The sequence below is a fragment of the Nyctibius grandis genome, chromosome 6 (assembly GCF_013368605.1).
Source record: "Nyctibius grandis isolate bNycGra1 chromosome 6, bNycGra1.pri, whole genome shotgun sequence".
Classification (NCBI taxonomy): domain Eukaryota; kingdom Metazoa; phylum Chordata; class Aves; order Nyctibiiformes; family Nyctibiidae; genus Nyctibius; species Nyctibius grandis.
In genome coordinates this window covers 67,711,303-67,732,425 of record NC_090663.1, presented here as the reverse complement: position 1 = coordinate 67,732,425, position 21,123 = coordinate 67,711,303, and the positions used below count along the sequence as shown (strand labels likewise).

General features: G+C 42.3%; 1 protein-coding gene across 2 annotated transcripts; it reads right to left on the bottom strand.

The window, feature by feature from the left end:
- Positions 1–11,286: 11,286 nt before the first annotated feature.
- COPS4 (COP9 signalosome subunit 4) lies at positions 11,287–20,991 on the bottom strand. 2 transcript variants are annotated; one of them, XM_068402780.1, is made up of 10 exons: positions 20,713–20,991; positions 19,421–19,500; positions 18,475–18,626; positions 17,107–17,210; positions 16,104–16,257; positions 14,829–14,979; positions 14,244–14,414; positions 12,789–12,904; positions 12,345–12,429; positions 11,287–11,847 (listed from the first exon to the last, which is right to left on the bottom strand). In XM_068402780.1, the coding sequence occupies exons 1-10, from the start codon at positions 20,784–20,786 to the stop codon at positions 11,714–11,716; spliced, it is 1,221 nt and encodes a 406-aa protein (XP_068258881.1). In that variant the 5' UTR covers positions 20,787–20,991; the 3' UTR covers positions 11,287–11,713. The 2 variants fall into 2 exon arrangements, with proteins under 2 accessions (XP_068258881.1, XP_068258880.1); XM_068402779.1 differs by lacking the exon at positions 19,421–19,500 and having other exon boundaries at positions 20,713–20,801.
- Between the last annotated feature and the right edge of the window lie 132 nt (positions 20,992–21,123).

Genomic DNA, 21,123 nt, shown 5'->3' with positions numbered 1-21,123 from the left:
AAGTTGAATAAAGCTACAGTTTTTTCAAGTAGTAAACTATTGCTAAGGTTGTTACCATGTGTGAGTTTGTTGGGTTTTTTTTAATAGTATTAAAGAGTTGATAAAAACTTGGTGTTGTTAGAAGAGGAAGAGTTCATTTACAGGTATTTGATTTAGACTAATAATTAGTAGAATAAGGAGGAAGAATGTAAGTATGAATATTGTTGTTTTATTAGCATACAGCACACAAAAGTAGCATGTTCTAGATAAATATTCAACTTGGTTTATCAGTTTATATATTTTGGATTTTATATTAGGTGTCTTGAGATTGTTAAGAAGATCTGAAATAACAAAATAAGCATTCAAGACTGGTAATGAAACTCTAGGCTATTTGAATATATCTCTCTATTTTACCATTGAATAAAATTTTTTTTAAAGTGTGATAGGAATATACCTAGTTACTCAGGTAATAAAAACTTTTTGGCAAAAAAGGAGTCTTACTACTAGATTAGCTGTCCAGGTTGGTTTTTAAACAAACAAACAAAAAAAAAGCAGCTGTTTTCTGGAAGTGTTCTGGTCCTGTTTTTTCTTGGATAAATGGTCATAATTTCAAGTTTATTCTGTTGTAATGAAATGAATGTTGTACACTCACTAAGAATCAATCAAGGCTGACTGCCTATTTTTTAGTCTAATGTTTTTAGTCTGGTAAATAGATGACTTATATGGTTTTCAGGTTTCTTCATGAAGTCCTTTTTACTAGATAAATGCTATTCAATGTACTAAGCTTTTATTGAAAAAAATTGTAAAACTACCAAGACTTCATGAATCCTGAGTTCAGTCTCACACTACACTTAAAAGCATATGTATATTGTTTTGAATCACTCTAAAGTCCAACAGTAGTGTTTACTGCGTTATTCTAAGTTAAGTCCTATTCTTGTAATTTTTTCCTGTGGTAGAGGGAAAACTTTGTGGTACCAAGTGTCCCATTAGTTGAGTAACAGAAGTACAACCTAAGCCATGCATATGGGAAGAAAGCTTTGAAACACACTTTGAGTACAGGTAAAGGTTCAGAAATCTAAAAAGCCCAGAGGCTGATTAATTTGTTCTTTTGTGCTTGCTACGGATGAACGCAGTTTAATCACAAAATAAAACTGGGAATGTGCTCGTAGAGCTGAGGCCTCTACATTGGTTATGTGTGCTTACCTCTCCATCTAGTGGGGGAGCTGCTGGTTTTGGCTCCTGCACTAGGGCAGGCCCTGGCTGAAGCAGGAAGGATACCTGGGCCAGCAGTGGTGTGGGCTGAGAGGGGTTAGCACTGCCCTGTACACATGTTCTGTTAGCTGATATCCAAAGGTCATCTTGGTTTTGAGGCTAGAGTTGGCCACTTGGGTTTCTCCTCTCAGAAATGGTTCGGTAGATCTGTTTATTGCTTTCCAGAAGTCACTCCTGGCCCACAGGGAGAAAAGATACTCCACAAAGCAGCTGTGAACACATGCTGTTACGGCTTTTTAGAACTATCTTCTCTCTTAAGTACCAGAGTGAAGCAGCAAATGCCCTAAATTGGGATGTATATGAATGGCACACATAGCACACCTCCATCTGCAAAGGGCCTGCTCCCAAGACAAGAGCTGTGCACAGAAGTCAGTGAGACTTGCTTTTCAATGTAAAAAAAAATTGTGTAACACAAGTAAGAAAACCAACAGCCTCCAGACTAATAGTGACTATGACCACATTTCTCTTGAAGGGAGAGAAAACTCTCAGCCAGTACCATTTTGAACAAGCTATAAGTAACGTCACATGAAAATACATGATCAAAATACTCTTCAGCCTTGAAAAGGAACACCATTTATGTCACTATTTTGCTCTCCCTTTTCTGATGCTGTTGGACTAAGATGTACAAGAATACTTGTGAAATGAAGAGCAACATTATAACTGGGTCTAAACTCACTTGACAGTTTCTTACTGAGTAGTAGTGGCAAGGTGCCTTAAAACAAGACACCTCTTTATGAATCTAAACAATAATAAGTATAGCAAGTGTGCATGCTCTCTATGTTCTTTCCTGTATTAAAGAATTTGATTTGATAGCAAGTACTTGCTGCTGTAAAATTATTTGAAAGAGCAGTGATGTGCTGTCACTCTGAGCTTGACATCCTGAAACCTTGTGAATTCCTTTCTTGAGGGAAGTTTGCCTTGTTATCCAACTCAGTTTTGTTTCTGTAAGCAGTTAAAGACTTAAAAAGTATGAAGTTGCTTGGATCCAAGGTATGCAGCTAGATATGCGATTGAGCGAGTGGAGTTTCCAACAAAATGGAGATGACAAAGCATAAAAGACTCTGAAGACTCAAATGTTTTTTTTCTAAACATCAACAGCAGAAATGGAAAAAGAATAGCTAAGTCTGTTAAAATTCTGTGAATGCCAGTATCACTAAATATTTAACTTTTTTTTTTAAAGAAAGTAAGAGAAGATATTTATTAATAGCAAATATAAAATTTTCAGGCTGCTATCTTTCCTATGTCAGTTCCAGTAATAGGCAAATCCTTGTTGTTTGTTTTTTGTTTGGGAAATGGTAGTTTCCTCTATAACTGTTGCTTTCATGTTTAGATGGTTCTGAAATTGTTCTTTCTCCCAGCTTGGAACAGTGAAATGAGTGAAATCTTGGCAATGAATATTTTGTTGCAATAGGGCTACATTTTTATTGCAAAACCACAAATTCATCTCCTTGTAGGATTCAACAAATAAGAGCTTGTGCATCCAACTTAACCCCAAATCCCTAAGTAACGTAAGTTTCATGGATCACTGGGCATTCCAGGGCAAAAGAATATAAACAAAGTCAAAACACAAGTGATAATTTGTGGATAAGCCAGGCAAACAATGAACCTGCTCTAGAGATATGAGACAGGATGTCTGATCCTCTGTAGAACAGCTGTTAACCAAGGTTACAAAACGTTGCAAATCTCAAGCTGTAATGGTATGACTAGTTAAGGGTGTGAATTTACCACATCACTTGAAGTTTCTATTTTAATTCTGAAGTCCTTGCACTTCAATGAACTGATCAAAAGCCTAATCACAAATTTTTGAATGGTATTTTTTTTCTGCTGATACTAGATTAGATTATTACTTGAGTAATTACTAATTAGATACTGTATATCTAATTGTCTTACACTGTCTATATAAATGTACTGACAGTATAGTTGCCTTTAAAGTAATTGGGAAAGCTGAGAGAAAAAAGGCCATCTGGAAATAAAAAGCTATCCAATGAATAGCCAAAGCCAGCTCTGAGTTCTGACACTGTTGACTTGGAAAAAGCAGTACAGCAAAGATGCGTACAGTGCACTTGGGCCTTCCTCATGGTCAGTTTGGCTTTTACTGCCATCTACTGAAATACCAGCATCTCTCCTGTAGCAAATAAATTATGTACATCTGCTGTGTTAGAGGATAATGCAGGAGGCTGTTCAATAAGACAGATGACCCTTGTGGGTATTGGAGGTGAGCGTCCAGAGTGCCAGACACCAACCCTAGTAGACAGAGACCCTTATACTGGACTATGTCAGCCCACACTGAAGGACAACAGCCACTCAACCTCCATCTGTAATAAGGAGCTGGAAAAATCTTCCACCTCTGCTCTTTTACAGTAAACTTGTCAAGAGGCGGGCAGCTCCTTCCTGCTCCCACAGCTGCTCTGTCACCACTCCCCCTCCCAGAAAAACTAAAGGTTGCTACCAACTGGGAGCCATCATAACTTACTTGGCCAGTTGTTTTGGGACTCAGAAATATCCCCTGCCAGATCCTGGCAGAAGTCCATCCTATTTATGGATGAACCACCCTTCACTAGGCTCCTGGCTTTTCTAAAAATCTAACAACAATACAAACCTAAACGCATAAAAATGATAGAAAAAAAAAAACCACAAAAAAACCCAAAGGCATTAAGAGTTCTGGATTAAGCCAAAACATTTGACTTGAGAAGACATCAACATCCTCCAGATTTTGAGACAAAAAGACTACGATGAACACAGACTGAAAACTCATTAATAGTAGTATTGCTTGACTGAAATGAAAAAAGAGCTAAGGTAATTCACATCAAAGCTGGAACTACAACCTGAATGAGATTACCTCAAACTAAAACATAACCTCTGGACAGGAACAGCTATGGGTGAAATTCTGCCTTGGCTCTCTATTACGAGAAGGACTCTGTGAAAACCTCTCCAGCCAATCACACAGTAAGACATGTATATCTGGCAGACCATAAGGATGGGTAAAGAGTGCAGAACTCCAGACTGATAAACATCAGAAGGGCCACTTTGATACTTCATTGCTATGCATAAGCATTTGCAGTTAGACCTGCTTATCACATGACACCTTTACCTAGTCATTGTATCTCATTATATAAGTAACCTGCACAGTATTCTCCAGCCACTCCAGTTTCAGAAGGTGTTTAATGTTTTGTAGTGCAGAATCCCTACCTGTCAGTCTCTTGTTACACCTCACAGAATGGTTAGGGTTAGAAGGGACCTCTGGAGATCATCTAGTCCAACCCCCTGCCAAAGCAGGTTCACCTACAGCACGTTGCACAGGGTCGTGTCCAGATGGGTTTTGAATATCTCCGGAGGAGACTCCACAACCTCCCTGGGCAGCCTGTTCCAGTGCTCTGTCACCCTCAAAGTAAAGAAGTTTTTCCTCATATTCAGATGCAACTTCCCATGTTTCAGATTGTGCCCGTTGCCCCTTGTCCTGTCAGTGGGCACCACTGAGAATAGTCTGGCTGAATCCTCTTGACACACGCCCTTAAGGTATTTGGAAGCATTGATACGATCCCCTGTCTTTTCTCCTCCAGACTAAACAGACCCAGCTCTCTCAGCCTCCCCTCATAAGAGAGATGCTCCAGTCCTCTCATCATCTTTGTAGCCCTCCGCTGGGCTCTCTCCAGTAGCTCCTTGTCTTTCTTGAACTGGTGGGCTCAGAACTGGACACAGTACTCCAGGTGTGGCCTCACTAGGGTAGTGTAGAGGAGGAGGATAACCTCCCTCGACCTGCTGGCCACCCTCTTCCTAATGCACTCAAGGATACCATTGGCCTTCCTGGCCACAAGGGCACACTGCTGGCTCATGGTGAACTACTTGTTCACCAGGACTCCCAGGTCCCTCTCTGCAGAGCTGCTTTCCAGCAGGTCAACCCCCAACCTGTACTGGTGCATGGGGTTATTCCTCCCAAGGTGCAGGACCCTACACTTGCCTTTGTTGAACTTCATGAGGTTCCTCTCGGCCCAGCTCTCCAGCCTGTCCAGGTCACACTGAATGGCAACACAGCCTTCTGGTGTATCAGCCACTCCTCCCAGTTTTGTGTCATTGGCAAACTTGCTGAGGGTACACTCTGTCCCTTCATCCAGGTGAATAAGTTGAACAAGACTGGACCCAGTACTGACTCCTGGGAAACACCACTAGCTACAGGCTTCCAACTAGACTCAGCACCACTGATCACAACCCTCTGAGGTCTGCCATACAGCCAGTTCTCAATCCACCTTACTGTCCACTCATCTAACCCACATTTCCTGAGCTTCTCTGTGAGGATGTTACAGGAGACAGTGTCAAAAGCCTTGACTGTTGAAGTCAAGGAAGACAACATCCACTGCTCTCCCCTCATCTACCCATCCAGTCAGGCCATCACAGAAGGCCATCATCAGACTGGTCAAGCATGATTTCCCCTTGGTGAATCTACGTTGATTACTCCTTATAACTTTCTTTTCCTCCACATGCTCACAGATGACATCCAGAATGAGCTGTTCCAGGGATGGAGGTGAGGCTGACTGGCCAGTAGTTTCCTGGGTCCTCCTTTTTGAAGACTGGAGTGACACTGGCTTTCCTCCAGTCCTCAGGCACCTCTCCTGTTCTCCAGGATATTTCAAAGATGATAGAGAGTGGCTTGGCAATAAGATCTGCCAGGTCCCTCATCATTCGTGGGTACGTCCCATTGGGGCCCATAGATTTGTGGGTGTCCAGTTTGTCTAAATGATCTCTAACTTGATCCTCCTTGACCAAGGGAAAGTGTTCCTTTCTCCAGACTTTCTCTCTTACCTCCAGGGCCCACAATCCCTGATGGCCATCTGTCCTGGTTTCACTGGGATTTTGTTTCAGTTTGTTGCCAGCCATAGTGATCAAGGCCCTTAGCAGTTAAATGCAGGGCAGCTGACCCTGGCTGGCCCACAGGTGTATTTTATATCATTAACAATCAAGTTCACTATAAAAGGGAGGGCTTGGTGGGGAGAGGTGGGAGATTGTTTTTGTTCTTCTCTCTTTAGGCCTCCCTTTTTCTTCATTGTTGGTGATTGATATTCCTGGACAACCTGCTGCAACCTGTAGCTAAGTATACTTTTGTGTGTTTTGTGTTAGCATTTATATTGGTTTCTTTATTTTTATTAAATGTTTAATTTTAACCCATGAGTCTCCCTCTTTTTCCTAATTTCCTTCCTTGGTTGGGAAAGGGACATTGGGTGATAAAAAACCTGTTATTGTTTAGCCCCAGGTGTGGGCTAAATGAAGACAGTTTATTTGGTGCCCAATGTAAACAGATCACCTGGGAGAACAGTAGACTTTTTGCTCTAAGGGTCTCGGAGGGTTGACGTTTTCACAGATTTGACTGTTTTTGTTATGAGCATTCATTATGTTGGTGTCAGTAGCAGGGTCACTGGGTGGACTTCTCTGGGGTTTGGTTTTACATTTGCTTTTGTGGTGGCTAATCAAATGTGTGGCTTTACCGCTGTTTGTTACCGCTTTTGTGCGGTTTATCATTTCCAGGCATGGACTTAGAGGTATCACTCTGCTATGTTGTTTGGCATTGGTTTATAGCATTATAAATTCTTTTAGAACTGTGACCATTTCTGATTTCTATGGAATGGGAATGGGTGATGTGTACTTGCCTTTTCCCTCGAGGCTGGTCTCAATGGCTTTTGAGAATTTTGAATACCCATGGGGTGTTTCAACCACCATGCTCATATTGTCGGGCCTTTTGAATGTCTTTCATTTCTTGCTGTTGCTTAAACATTGGTATGAGTGGATACTGCACAGCTGCTGCAGCCACTGTAACGAGCCCCACAGTAGCTCCAGCCCCTACACCAGGCATCACAGCAGCTCCAGCCCCTATGACAGACCCTGCAGTTGCCCCAGCACCCACAGATACTCAGACCCTGCTAGTCCCTACAGCAGACATCCCGGCTACCCCAGAGGCTATTCAGGTTTCTGTACTGGGTACTGCGATTAAGCAACTCCAGGAAGCACTTGCTGCAATTACCTAGACCTTGGCAACAAGGGCTGCAGCTAATCAGCCCCCAGTGATGGGTGATGCAGCTAACCTAGGGACTCAACCAGTGCTGGTATTGGTTGCCCCTGTACAGAAGACAAAAACCACAAAAAGGGCAGGTCGTGATGGCTGACCAGGGACATCAAAGGGGGAGGTAGAGGTAGAGATAACCACAAAGAGCCATAGGTAACCACGCAATCCCTATCCCTGAGTGAGCTGCGAGATATAAACAAAGATTACAGCCATCATGAAGGCGAGCAACTTGTTACTTGGCTGCTCTGCTGCTGAGATAACAGAGCTGATGGTTTCTAGTTAGATGGTAGAGAAGCCAAGCAGCTGGGACCAATGGCTAGAGAAGTGGGTATTGATAGGGGTCTTGTAAGTGGTGCACAGCCCCTCAATCTCTGGCAGCGACTTCGGCGAAGCATAAGGAAAAGGCATCCCTTTAGGGATGATGTCATATACCACCCAGGCAAGTGGACAACCATTGAGAGAGGAGTTAAGAATCTAAGGGAAATAGCTGTGCGGGAGCCGATTTTTGAGGACCTGGATGACCCACAGACACCAGTAGATCCAGATGCACTCAAAGTTACCGGACCCATGTGGCGTAAGTGGGTACTGAGTGTGCCACCATTATATGCTAACACATTAGCATTATTTAGATGGGCAGATGCCGACACACCAATGGTGGGCGATATGGATAATCGTATGCAGCAATATGCAGACATCTCTTTTCTTCCCCATGGGCCAGTGTCTCTGCTGTGGGAAAACCATCTGACAAATCCACAGAACTGCTTGGTGAGGTGTTGAAATTGTCCCAGATGGAGGACAGACCCCGCTCCCCACCTGCACTGCAGAATGTCTCAGCCATCAGGAGACAGAGCTCGCCTGCAAGACCTGCTTGGGAGAGATGGTATACATCACGAGGCAGCCTGTGGTTTTTCCTGTGCGACCATGGAGAGGACATGAAAAAAATGGGATGGAAAACCTACCTCAGCTTTACGGACACGTGTACATGAGTTGCAAGGTGAACGGATTAGGAATGGGGCTGCTTCCAGGAGATTTGTTGCTCCAGTTTCCAATGGGAAGCTCTCCAGACAGTGTAGGTGGGCTTTGGATCTCTATCTACCAAACGTGAATAATGGGGATCAAATCTATGTGAGCTGCTCGAAACAAGATGTCAATAATGAACACTATCCTCAGGATTAGAGGGGCCCTGCCTCCAGCCAGGTGGAGGAGAGGGACAGCAGTGTATTTTGGACTCAATGGCCTGGCACATCAGAACCACAGCAGTATAAGGCTCTAGTGGACACTGATGCACAATGCACCATAATACCATCAAACTATAAAAGGACAGAATCAATTTGTATCTCTGGCATGACAGGGGGCTCCCATGAGCTGATTGTATTGGAAGCTGAAGTGAATCTGACTGGGACTGAGTGGCAGATGCACCCTATTGTGACAGGCCCAGATGCCCCATGCATTCTTGGTATAGATTACCTGAGAAGAGGGTATTTCAAGAACCCGAGGAGGTACTGGTGGGCATGGTGTAGCAGCCATGGAGACAGAAGAAATTAAATAGTTGTCTACCCTGCCTGGTCTATCAGAGGACCCTTCTGTTGTGGGGCTGCTGAGGGTCGAGGAGCAAAAGGTGCCTATTGCCACTACAACAGTCCACCAACGGCAATATTGTGCTAATACTCACTGATCCCCATCCATGAGCTGATCTGTCAATTGGAGAACCAAGAAGTGATCACCAAAATGCGCCCACCCTTCAACAGTCCCATACCAGTGCGAAAGCCCAATGGGGAATGGAGACTAACTGTGGACTATCGTGGCCTAAAAGAAGTCACACCACCGAGTGCTGCCGTACTGGACATGTTAGAACTCCATTAGGAACTGGAGTCAAAGGCAGCGAAGTGGTGTGCCACGATTGACATTGCAAATGTGTTTTTCGCCATTCCTGTGGCAGTGGAGCGTAAGCAACAGTTTGCTTTCACCTGAAGGGGCATCCAGTACACCCGGAATCGACTGCCCCAGAGGTGGAAACATAGCCCTACAATTTGTCATGGACTGATCCAGACTGCACTGGAGAAGGGTGGAGCCCTGGAACACCTGCAGTACATCAAAGACAGCAGGATAAGTTTTTGAGAAAGGGGAAAAAGTAATTAGAATCCTTCTAGAAGCTGGTTTTGCCATCAAATGTGCTAAGCTCAAGGGACCTGCAAAAGAGATTCAGTTTTTTGTGATCAAGTGGCAAGATGGCCACCATCAGATCCCAATAGATATAACAGCCATGTCTCTGCCAACTAACAAAAAGGAGACACAGGCTTTCCTAGGCGTAGTAGGCTTCTGGAGGATGCACATTCCCCATTATAGTCAGATTGTGAGCCCTCTTTATGAAGTAACTCGAAAGAAGAATGACTTTAAATGGGACCTTAAGCAACAGCAGGCTTTTGAGGAAATTAAACAAGAGACAGTCCATGCAGCGGCCCTTGGACTAGTCCAGATGGGACCAGAAGTAAAGAACGTCCTCTATACTGCAACTGAGGAGAATGGTCCTACCTGGAGCCTCTGGCAAAAGGCACCAGAGGAGACTTGAGGTTGACCCCTAGGGTTTTGGAGCCGGGGATACAGAGGATCAGAGGACTGTGATACTCCAACTGAAAGAGAGATACTGGCAGCCTATGAAGGAGTTTGAGCTGTCTCAGAAGTAATTAGTATTCAGGCACAGCTCCTCTTGGCACCGATTGCCAGCGTTGAACTGGTGGACAATGCAGGAGGATGGGGAAGTTAAATGTGTACCCCAAGAAGATTTGATTCTGGGCAAAAATAATCAGTAACTTGAACTGTATGATGCTGTCATTTATTACAGTGAGAATCACCCCAGATCATGAACATGGGCTGCACCAGATACACCAGCTGCAAGATCAAGATGCAATACAACATCCTGCTGTGTCCAACTTCAACAGTGCATGACACAGTACTGAGGCCTGGGCCTGATTTGCCAACTAAGTGAATCCCACACCAATGTTTTTCCTGCCCTAAGAGACTATGATGAGAACTGGAACCCACAGACTTGGACTGAATTGATTTAATGGACTTCTTGGAGAGATGGCCCATGGACTGGAGAGAGTATCTGTGTGTGGATGTGTATGTATGTTGAGGGATGGGGAAAACAGTAGTGACTTGATGTAAATGATATAGAATAAGGGGTGGAATCCTGTCCTGGTTTCACTGGGATTTTGTTTCAGTTTGTGGCCAGCCATGGTGATCACGGCCATTAGCAGCTAAATCCAGGGCAGCTGACCCAGGCTGGCCCACAGGTGTATTCTATATCATTAACAATCAATCAAGATCACTATAAAAGGGAGGGCTTGGTGGGGAGAGGTGGGGCTGTTTTTTGCTCTCCCCTCTTCTGGCCTTCCTTTTTCCTCATGGCTGATGACTGGTATTCCTGGACAACCTGCTGCAACCCTGTAGCTAAGTATACTTTTGTGTGTTTTGTGTTAGCATTTATATTGGTTTCTTTATTTTATTAAGTCAGTTTAATTTTAACCCATGAGTCTCCCTCTTTTTCCCAATTGCCTTCCTTGGCTGGCAAAGGGACATTGGGTGAGAGAAAAGCTGTTATTGTTTCACCCCAGCTGCGGGCTAAACAAAGACAATACTTCTGTAAAATTACCAATTCGTTCTGACCTAGAAAATAAAGAGCATGCTTGGCTTACCTTACTTGGCATGTCCTATGTTCTCATCACCATATCATTGCAACAAGCTCTCTTGGGAACACTGGTCTTTACGCCCTCTCTCCACACAGATAACTGTGCCCTGCTGCACCAATGCAGGTGGTCAGTATTTTCTCCAGTTAAGATTTCAGACTTTCATTTTATGAACAGAAAATAAGGAAGAAAGCTGTTTTTCACTTAACATTTTCAGGGGCCAAAACTGACAATTCAAAAAATTCAACTTATTTCAAGTTACTGCTTAAGAAAAAAACAAACAGGTCCCTGCAAGACTTAAACCAAGTGGCTCATTTCAGCCTTTACTAGAGTAATTACAACTAAAAGAAACATGGCACTTACATTTTCACAGCAGAACAAGCATCATAGAAAGCAATGGGCTACAAAGCTATAGCAATACAGTGGAAAAAAAAATAAAATTAAATAAACCAAAACCAAAGCTTGCTGCTGACATTACAGCTGCTTCTATGTGGAAACCATAGCTTACAGGACAGCAGAGTGCAACGCAGAGGCAGAAACAGCATCATTCTATGCTCAGAGAACTGGGGGACTGTCACACCAAATACGGTATCATCTAATTGTGTCCTAAGCCAGATTGAAAGCAGAAGGTGGGGAAATGAAGGTGGGTTATTCGTCCTACTCTGTTCCCTTCTTCCAACACAGTAGGCAGTTGATTGCCTCCATTCAGACAATGGCTGCACAGTCACTGAGCCATCTGTGCCTCCATTGCCTGCGCTGTCCATTCTGGAGCTGTCTGACTTATCTTCTCCAGCAGGTTGTTAACCTGGAAACACAGTGACTGAATCTGCTTGTCCCAAGTTGGCAAAGCTTCACGAGCTGCAAAAAAAAACAAAAAACAAAACAACCCATACAAAACAAAGTGAGTCTTAGCAATTTGCTTGCCTTTTCAACTGCAACCTTTTCTTCTACCAGTGCCCTCACCTATCTCACAGAGGAAGGCTTCCTTGCAGCTACATCATGCTCATTTCCATATTCAAAAGCTACAATGATTTTGTCTGTCTGTTATAAGCCTAATTCCTGCATAGCAAAGTAAACCTGAACAGAGAACTTCCTGGTGAACCTGTTCTTACAAGGAGACTGATGCAATAAATTCACACTTTCCTATAGCTAAGAGAATGCATAGTAGGGAGGGTGGGTGAAGTGTGGTCCTCCATTCAGGCAAACTCTGCCACCTCCTGGCCACAGTAAGACACAGCAAGCTCACTTCAGATGGAAGATACTAAGAAACTTAATTTCCTTATCCTGGAAGGCAGCAACTCAAAAAGCTCACTCTGGTGCTAAAAAAAAAAAAAAATTTCTGTGGTCGAACTTACTCTCAAAATGAACAATTCCATCAATCTGATCAATGAATCCATTCATGCGACCCTCAGTTATCATCTGAGAAGCTATCTTTTCTGCCTGAAATAACGAAGAGAGAAAGATGTTAGAAACTTCTTCCATTCCGAAAGAAGTTAAAAATTATTAAAACTTAATAGTCGTCATGGGCTTTTTAACATCTTCACACATTGCAGGGGGAACGTACACACAATATTATGAAATGATGAGTGGCATCAAACTCCACTATTGTTTATTCCACACTGTGTACCTTTCCTTCTCATAAGATGTCCTAGATATTTAACCTTCCTCATAATATAGAATAATTAATTATTTATTTAATTATTTCCTATTATTGAACTAATTTTCTTAATATTTAACACAGCTACTTTCTCACATCTCTGATGCTCCTTGTTTTTACAAAAGGTGTAGAAAACTGATACCTTAGCTGCAGGGATCTCTAGTAATGCTCCAAGCTCTTCAAAAGTAATGTTGTTGTAAAGTTTGCTTGCAGATAGTAAGTTGTGTTCAATAACAGCTCTGTCCAGGATACTGGAACCTTAGGGGTTAGATGAGAAAAAAATCCATTACTATAAGATTGAAATACTTGGTTTATGTTGTAGAGCAGATGGAAAACGCTTTTTTTCCCCAGGGTTACGTCCAGATGCATCTGCCTTGCATCAGTGTTATGTCATGCAGAAGAAAGTGAACAAAAAGAAATGGATGGCGTGTGGTTGATTTTAAGACAGGTAGCTTAAACCCTTTTATTTAATTTCTAGAATGATCAACTGGAGCCCTTGATTTTGCTACAAGACTCAACATCTGAATTGAGGGAGTTTGACCTCCTGTGATCAGTCCCTAGCTTGCCAAATGGAAAGACCATTGCTTTTTTTTTTTTTATTCATTACAGCTCTCAGGGGTACAATTAACCTCTCTCTTACTGTGCTTGTATGGTGATAAACCCTCATCTAATTTCTCTCTTCTTGATTTAAAAATTTAACTGATTTGCCCCCTAACCTCCAGTTGAAGATAAGCACATTATTAAATACGAGCTAACCAGCATTCTTTAACTTACAGGGACAAACAGTACAGGTTATAAACAGATTGATCCAAGGAAAGGACTGCAGCTTATTAAGTACGTTTAATCAGTTTTCACACCTGTGATTGCACAGTTGTTTATTTGTCCTTAATCAACAAGTATCATTCACTACAAAGGTTTTCCTGATTAAGAGGTATTCTACGCTTATTATTTTTCCACTTCAATATTCTTCTAATTCAGAAAATTGAGACCACTGTGTTTAGGATTCCAGCGAAGTCATTACTTCACATTATTTCTCATTGTTCAGAGGTTCCAGGAAGAACAGAGCTAATAAGATGTCACTGAGGTGGATAAGAAAACAATCTGGAGACAGTGTGAGGTCCAAGTCATCCCCTCACTATCTGTCATCTTCCTGTCAAGCCAGGAAGCAGTTCAAATAAATTTATCACCTGAACAGACCATTTACCTATATGCATGTCACGTGTTTCGAGGCATCCTATTTATAACAGTGTCTTAGAACCAGAGAAGCTCAAAAGGACAGAGACTCAAAGTGTAAGGCAAAGTTAGAAATACCAGGAGGCTGTCAGTGAAGAGGACTGTACGTGAACAGAGAAACAAGATTTTTACAAGTTATCTTCTATAAGAGTATTTCAAAACCTTAATAGCTGATCAGAAATATGAGCTATGGCTAAGATTTGCTATTAAACTATACTCATGAGGGTAACATGCTAGAGAAATAATTTTAAAATAATCATATAAAGAATACTAAATTCTCTTCCATTGCACTTCTTGACTGCATTGGGCAAATCTAACTCCTGTGGATGAACACCTAGCATTATCAGGCTTTAGAGAAACGTACCATCGGCTGTAGTTGCTTTCTGGTGAGGCATTAGCATAGCTGCAAACTCTTGCAGTTGATTTCCACGGATAATTCGGTCGAGATACATTTTCTCCAAGATCCCATAGGCTGCAAGCTGCTGGCATCTCTCATCCTTGAAGAGTGTAGCAAGCATGCGAGAACGCTGTTGTCCTAGGAGTGTCAAGAATTCTCATAAATGATCACCAAAGCATTGAGTATTTAGAAGTAAACAACAGAAAGTTATCACCTTTTTTTCTCAATACATGCAATTAACCAACAAAGCTCTACCAAAGAAGGAACTCGGTTGTGTCATTTCAAAACACTGTTTGCCACTGACTATGTTCTGCATCTTTAGCCAAGATGCCACCTTATCACTGGCAAAGACACAGAAGTACTCCAACTCTGAGCTAACAGTATGCCAACAGATAATTTTGACACTGTGTTCACAATTTTGGATTCCTCACCAAATCTTAGTGACAAGATCCCTCCCCACAAGTAATGCACAAGCTGACTTGCTTCAGGGTATATGGGTATACAAAATACCTATGTTGGGTCTTTTATACAAAAATGTAATGTGTATTTTACCTGCTGATGCCAAAATAGTACAATGCAAAGCGTGCTTCAATGCCTCCAGTCGCTCAGTTTCATGGACTATGCTCTTATAGGACAGCTCATTGTATCTTTGGGCAGCCTCAATGAACTTTCTTCTGTAATCAAGAACTCGAGCATAGCAAACCTAGAAAGAAAGTATGTCTCAGAAAAAGAAAACTAACAGGGGTTGCTGCATAAAATAGGTGTGTATAAATCGCCAACATTATCAAGTGACAGCTCCCATAAATATTGCTCTAGTGCATTTTAGGGAAATCTGTGTCTGATTAGCTTGACTTGTAAAGCCCTTGCTAAAGTCTCATGGAAAGAAATTGAAAGGGCATTTCCCAGCACTAATCACATGTTAAACACCGCAAATGTCTAAACGTCAGAAACTAAGTAAATGAAATATTGTACAGCTGATATTCCACTTATGGAAGCTTCCCCTTCACTACTGACATTGACAGCTAGCACTTAGGTAGCAATTTATGTATTTCAAGTGTTTGCTTTTCCCCTTCAGCACTCTTAACAGCATCTGGTATTTCTTCTCTCCCTTCCTTTGTGCTTTTCTAATGCTTACAGAAAATATTTACACTTCCAACTGAATGCATGCTTTAAAACATAGCATGGGGGAAGAAAAAAAAAAGGGAAAACCAACAAACCAAAACCACCACACCCTGTGTTACAGCTCATGGCACATCTGCTTTGTGTTGTAGAATTTTAAACACCACCACACTTGATTGGTACTGTCACACTATAGTTAACACTGCTCATCTCAGTTACTAAAATGGTTTGAAAAATCAGTGCATGAACTATGTACACAGTAAACCCACAAATAAGCAGAAAGGTCAGCAGTTACTTTACTACTTGAGACTTAAAGCTACTTCTATGGATGGGACTTACTATTTAGTTACTGTTGGGGGGGGGGGCCCTTCAGTTGTCCCTAACACTGGATGCGATTTTTTCCCCCTCTTAGATTTACAGGCAAATGTGGAGGCATTTTCAACAATATTTCAGATGTTTTGAAGCCTAAGTTTTACCTTCAATCAGTAAACCTGGCATTTAAGGAAGCTTTACAGACTTATCTCCAAATCATAAGGAATGAGCTGTTTAATTATTGCTAAGATGTGGCTCTCAAGCTCCCAAAACCATTTAGAAGCTTTTCTCTGTCTCTTTTCTCATTATGAAAGTTTTAGTGGCATTGCATCAAAACATCTCAATGTGGAATCATCTCCCTTCAGAAAGAGAAAGCAATAAAGCAAGTTAGACAACCTTATAATGGATTTGCAGCTGTTCATTAGTTGATTCATTCTGAAGCAGGGAAGCTCGATTAATATAAGCTTCTGCTTGAACTGGGTCATCATCCTCCAGATACAGCCTGGCAATTTTCAGGTACGTCTCCAGTTTATAATCTACATTGTATTGTCTGCAGAGAAACAGAAAAGCAAGTGCTCAGAGTTGCTCCACAACTACCCTTGCTCTTAGCTGTTCTAAACATACATTATGATTCTTAAGCACTTGGCAACAGTTTACCCTGCTTTCTTCTTCCCTAACACCAAAATCAGTGTGCTCTGTTCAAGGTAAGGAAATTTGAGATGAATGCCAATATAGAACTGGCTCCTACAAACACCAGCAGAAATAATGCTGTCCACTAAGACACAAATATACTCTGTTTTTAGTGACTTGGAAGTTTGCCATAAGTGGTGAGCCACTTGAGTTAAGAAGCAAACATGCAGTGGAACAAGTAGGTGCCGAACAGGCAAAACCTACAGCGATTCATTCTACATGCATACAGAGAAAGAGGACAGAAAGAACAGCCAAAGTAACAGCATAGGTTCTAGACTTTAAAAAAAAAACAAAACACAAAACCACAAACAAACAAAACTCCACAAAAAACCTCAACTGTATTTGTTAATATCCAATTTCAAACTATGCCTTCATTTGGAACTGTAAAGGTGAACACATGGAAGAACTGCCACTTTTCAAGAACCTTTCAATAACCTTAGAAGCATTTTTGTAAAATACTATCAAAAAAGCTGCTTATCATCAAGGCTAATAAGTGCAAAACTTCTGGTGCAGCATTTTGACCCACTAAACTGTCTACTGTAACGCACAGTTATCAAGCTATACTTTTGTCATCCGGCAGTAGTTCTGGCCTGAACTCCTCAAACTCTGGGAAAATATGCAACTCCAAAATTCTCACTTCCTTGTCTAGTTAAGTACAAAAGGGAGCAAGTATATTTAACAACACAGCACTGTCTAGTACCATACTCACTTTTGCCCTGTTTCCAAAGGGATCCCCACCAATACTTGTGCTGCATTTCTCCAGTCTTCTTCTTTCTCATAGATTGATGCAAGATGTTGCCTTATTGAAGCGACCTAAACAATAATAAAATCAATAGCAAATGCTATAAAAGTTGAATGGTTCTGTATTAACTTTCACAGTATTTGTTCTTGTTCATGAATCCCCTCAACCGATACCCCAGCTTCAGATACAGCAACCTGCATGCACACAACTCTTCCCACGCAAGGCGTTCTGTGTGGGACTCCTGGATCAAGCTTTAATACCAAGCTTTTTAAATATGAGTGCTGATTTGGAGCATTTCCACTTAAGTCTGTGACAAGATAAAAGGAGTTTATCTTCAGGGAGCGATAAGTAGTAACCTTTATAAAGATTTTAAGATGAAATGAGGCTTTCAAGAACTGGAGCACCAAGATTCACAAGGCATTTCTTGCAGTTGTACCTCATATCATGCCTGTGAGATATGAATGACGTGAACTATGATTAGATCCTAATGCAGAAACTTCTACTTTGTAGAGCAGCTGTCAGCAGGTAAAATATCAGTGCTTACAATGTGGGTTTTATAAGCAGAAGTGTGGTTAAAAAAATCATCTGAAGTCTTGGATTTAATTTATGCATAATCATTAAAACATATAGGCAAGTATGTTCAGTTAAGACTTAGAGTAAAAGCTGCTTAAAAAGATGAAAGATAAAGAGAAGCAAATACAAATCATGACAGAAACTGCCTTGCTTTTCTTTTCAAATACTACACCCTAAAGGCTTTTTATACAAACATCTGTAAGAACTCTCAGATGATGGTGAATACTCATACAACAAAACCAAGAACTGAATTGAAAAAGAAGTGCAGCACATTCAGTGGTTAAGTAGAACTGGGATTTCAAGACAACATTTTTTCCCAGTAAAATGATTATGGCTAAAATACACACACACACAGAGATATTTATTTTGAAACAAAAGCTGTTTGTCAAGATGCTTCTCTCTTTACATCACCTGCCTGTTCCATTAGTTGGGTAAAATGCAATACAATAAGTACTAGCCTGTCTCTCGACAGTACCTCCGGCAGCTCAAGTATTGTTTCATTGTAAGAAGCCATTTTCTGTTAGCAGAGGAATTACATGCCTAGCATGCTGATGAAGAGACAAAGTCTGTATTCTTTGCACGGTCCTAAATACTCTCTGCATTTAGCTCAGGTTTTGCATGTACAGGAATGCAAAATTGGACTCTAAGTAGGAATATCTGTTTTGAATAGCTTTTTTAAAGACTTAAAATAGCCAGTAGATAAAGCAAAAAAAGCCAAAGCCAAGCCCACAAACCAAAGACCCCTCATCATCGATCTCTCACCTGCTCTTCAAATGAAATAACTCTAGGTTGTATCTTTTCCAAGGTGAAGTGGTAAATTTCTTTGGCCGTGCTGTCAGGAAGACTTGGAAGATGGGTACAGAAATCTGTCAGTAGCTGACGTGAGATTACTAGACTGACATTCTCATTCACCACTGGTTCAGGGACGCATGGAAGAAAAACACAAGATGGATGCAATGCTTGTCAGTGCCTTCACTGAAAGGGATCATTTGCTTTTATATTACATTTGACTATTTCAGTTTTTAAATCTGTAGCCAAGTGAAGGGTTTTTTTTTTTTTCCTTTGTTTTTAATAGGTGATTCTTTTTCTCTCAGAAACAGTTTGTTTACACTAGAGGTCACCAGAGTTCTAACCTCTGACAGTTAATAATGAATTTCGCACTTTGATTTATAGTTTAGAGAGATGTTTCATTCTGAATCAGTGTTCTCAGTTGCTGAAACATCTTGGACAAAGTAAACCTTTAGGTTAAATTTCACTACGTTTATTCTCAACTTAAAAAACCTACAACAGATATAATTTATAGAGGTATTCAATAAACCAAACATCCAATACAACACAAAAAAAACCCCTAACCATTCCTTCTTGACAGTTTTTCAAACTAACTTGAGATGGGGGAAGAAGGGGGTTGTTAGTTTAAATACCTGGCATCCAGTATCAATTTTAGCATTCAACAGAGACTATGTTATCACCTTCCAACATTGTCACGCTGACAGGTTGGAAAGTTATTATAACATACAAAGCTTACAAGACCATTCTCCCTCAACTTCTGAATGTGGCAATGATGGTTCCTCTTCTAGTTGTGTTTTGAGTTCCAGTAGGACCAAAATATCATGTATTTACATAGCCTCACATAGAGCTAACAAATATGCAATCCCACAGACCACTGGCCTTCACTCCGTGTGCAACCGATTATACCAGATGCACTTACTTGCTTCTACAAAAGCTTTCAAAGCTTCAAGTTGTTCTACACCCGACAGCTGAATGGCTTTTTCCAATATTTGACGGTATCTGTCCACAGATTTAAAAAAAAAAATTAAAAAATCACTCATAGGGCACATTGTTTCACTAAAAATTTCTGTTTCTCTGCTTATTTTCTATGTCAGAGCCCAACTTTTGCTTATATTTTCTGTACCTTTGAGGTGACATTTTTTCAAAGTGTTTGTGCTCAAATGTCAGGAACATTCAGCTGGAACTGGTATCTGTCTCTTTAAATCCCAGGACTAGATACTCGGATAACATAGCTCATTATTTTGTTATCTATGTGCAATTTGGAAGGTTAAAAAAAAAATGTCCCTAGGATAGTGCACAGAAAAAGTAATGAAAACTATATCACTCATGGATTAATAAAGTTAGTCAAATGTCCAAAATGCCACACTCAATGAGAAAGAGAAACACTGTTGGGAGTGGAAGGTAAACAGTATGTTATAGCCACTTGACATGAGCACAGACACAGACTATGCATTTTTAAGTGTTCATTCCCGCAAAAATAGCGACTCCAGTTTTCATGCTTCATAAAGCTAATTAAACTTTGCCTAGGCCATAACCTCAGTGTGTACAATACTGATAAAGTACCACATTCATGTCGAAGCCACATTTTGGGGGGAACACTTCCAAGTTTTTACACGAAACTCCTAAAAGTGAAGCAATTCCTCTAGAGAACAAGCAACTACAGCAGGATTCGAGAATTTCAGTTGACTGATCGACATTTGGACTGAACCCTCGGGGGAGCGAGAATCTATGTGACACATTGCACTGCGAGTAGCGCAAACCCCACGGTTTGCCATCCAAAATACGCACCTAATGAAAATAATAATAATAACGGAGTTACTGACATATCTACTGCAGTCGAGGAAAATAAATTCCCCGACCTCTCAATTCCGCGCGGCCGACGCGCAGGCAGCCGAACTCCGAGGCGCGGCCGGCAGACACGAGGGAGCTACGGCCAAGGGCTACGGCCCCGCGCGGGAGCGTGCGCTCGGACACCGCCAACACCGTCAGCACAGCGTCGTTAGAAATGAAAAATAAACTAAAAATAACAGAATCATGAGGTGAAATCTTTCTTTCTTTCTTTATATTTAAAGAAGCGCGGCCGTCGGGCAAGAGCCGCTTCGCCCACCCAGGGCCCGGCAGCCCCCTATCCCCCCCCCCTCCAACGGCCGTAACCACACCGGCCGCTCACCCGCCTCGCCCCGCCATGGGGAGGCCGGCGCTGGCACTCACTTGCCCGCCAGGTCCTTATGAGAGCCGCTGGAGTTCATCAGCTGCGCCAGGTCCTGCCTCACCGCGGCCGCCATCTTCCCCGACCCGCCGCCGTCCCCCCGGCGCGTCGCAGACCTCCTCCTACCACAGAGCCCCGCCGCCGCAGGCTAGAGGGGCCGCCGCGCGGCGCCGTCACGTGGCGGGAAGCGTCCGCGCGGGCAGAGCTCGGCCGCGGCGGTAAAGCTCGGGCGGGCCGTGCACACGCCTCCCCCCAGGGCCGCGGGCGGCACGCACAGAGACATATACGTGTATGATAGCGCGTGGGCCTGCGCGCGCGTCAGCGGCCTCAAAGCAGGGCAAGGCTGGGTCCTCCCCGACTGGCGCGCGCGGCCCCGGAAGCGGGCGGGCCCGCGCGCGTGGGGCGGGCCCGGA